The following is a 1725-nucleotide window of genomic DNA, read 5'->3' as shown; positions in this document are numbered from 1 at the left end:
GGGGTGTATCTCCAAAAAAAAAAAATTAAGAAAAAACCTTGCAAACAAGGTGACTAATTTCCACACAAATTTAATTTCCGGTGTTTTGGTTCCTTGGGGTCAGAAAAGATTGCCAAAATGTCATTAATCATGGCTGGCGTACAAAATCAGGATACCCCGAGCAGTTCCCCAAGAAGGCAATGATTTTTGTTTAGGAAAATGTCCACCCAGAGGCCGACATAAAAAAAAGGATTTCCCAAAAGGCTAAAAAGAAGAAAGGAGTGGTAAGCGTGTGGGAAGCGTGTGTTACCTTACTTTCCCGCCGACAGGTAGAACGTCCTTGACTCCTTGCGTTTAATTGCATCCTTGGCGTTGCATAAAGTTTGCTAAGCGCGTACAGGTAGGCCCGCCTATAGATGACACAACAGAATGCAACCCGCAAAACCGCTCACCATAAAAACCGATCGTTTTACCAAGAAAGAGCGGGACAGTCCCCAGATTCTGGTTTGTCTTTAGCCTTTTGTATATTTATTTCGTTGCCTTGCCTTCAATATAGTATAGTATTGGTATGTGGTATGGTATCGGGTTTTAGTTTTCAATGTCCTGCCGGATGGATGATCCTTTGGCTAATGATTATTCATCGGAATCGGCGTCGGAGGTCAGATTTTGGTCCTGGACCTGACTGCGCGGACCGGGCATGGGGCTGTCTTCGATGGCGGGCACCTCCTCGCCCTCGCCGGATATGTAACCGGAGGGACCCCGACGGGGCTTCTCCACCTTGACGGTGACGATGCGCTCACCCTCGCCGGTCCAGTAGACGCCCTCGACCTCTCCGTCGCGCATCTGATGGTGGGGATCGGCCACTTCCTCGGACTCCGATCGGGTGACATCCTCCTCCTCGACCTGATCCTCCGCCTCGCTCGTCACCTCCGACTGCTCGGCCATCTTCTGCATCTCGTCGGTGGTCTCGGCGTCGCCCCCCTCGCTGCGCTTGGCCATACGAATGGTGCGTATGTCCTCCCGATCCTTCTCAGTCAGTTCATCGGTCAAGGCCTCTGAACCGGCCGAGGCGTAGGGGCCCGCCTCCTCCTGACTTTCGGTCTCCTGCGGCAGATCGAGGTCCTCCGTCTCCTGGTTGCCGCGCAGGACATCGCGCAGCTCCTTCAGCTGCATGCCCAGCTGGCGGCGGAACTCCTCGTCCTCGTCGCTGCTGAAGCTGAGCGTCCGGTCGCCCGTCAGCAGGCGCAGGAAGCGCGGCGGTACCGGACGACCGCCCAGCAGATAGAGCCGTCCGTGGAACAACCTGCCCAGCAGGTCCAGCGAGCTGAATAAGGATCGGGGCGCTTTCTCGGTAGTGCCACCGTCCTGCCCATCCTGCATCAGGACGGGGCACTGATGGTAGTCGCGCTGCTGCGGCTTTTGTTGCAAGTTCAGTTTGGAAAGGACCCGGTAGCAGGCAGCTTTGAAGGCAGTGCGTTGCATGATTGTACTTTTATCTTTCGAATCTACAAAAAAAATGTCCAAAAGTTATTTTATTTTTATTTCACTTGAATTTTTCGTTTTTTGTTTCTCAAATAATTTAATTTCTGTAATATTTTGTTTACTAACTTTGCCAAAAAAAAAATGAAATAATTTTGTTGGGTTGTTGAGGAGCCAGTAACCGGCTAGAGACTGAAATTCTGAAACGAAATCGTTTTCTATCAAAACTAAAATTAAAATCACGGCCTGCTTTCTCCCCAAAAGTAG

The 1725-nt window shown here is 51.0% G+C and overlaps 1 protein-coding gene across 1 annotated transcript; it reads right to left on the bottom strand.

The window, feature by feature from the left end:
- Positions 1 to 478: 478 nt before the first annotated feature.
- LOC108133611 (uncharacterized) lies at positions 479 to 1725 on the bottom strand. The gene is made up of 2 exons (XM_043213035.2): positions 1588 to 1725; positions 479 to 1484 (listed from the first exon to the last, which is right to left on the bottom strand). The coding sequence occupies exon 2, from the start codon at positions 1459 to 1461 to the stop codon at positions 613 to 615; it is 849 nt and encodes a 282-aa protein (XP_043068970.1). The 5' UTR covers positions 1462 to 1484; positions 1588 to 1725; the 3' UTR covers positions 479 to 612.

The sequence above is a fragment of the Drosophila bipectinata genome, chromosome XR, assembly GCF_030179905.1.
Source record: "Drosophila bipectinata strain 14024-0381.07 chromosome XR, DbipHiC1v2, whole genome shotgun sequence".
NCBI classification, from domain to species: Eukaryota; Metazoa; Arthropoda; class Insecta; order Diptera; family Drosophilidae; genus Drosophila; species Drosophila bipectinata.
Note: the sequence above shows the minus strand (reverse complement) of the source record. Positions and strands in the feature narration are given on the sequence as shown.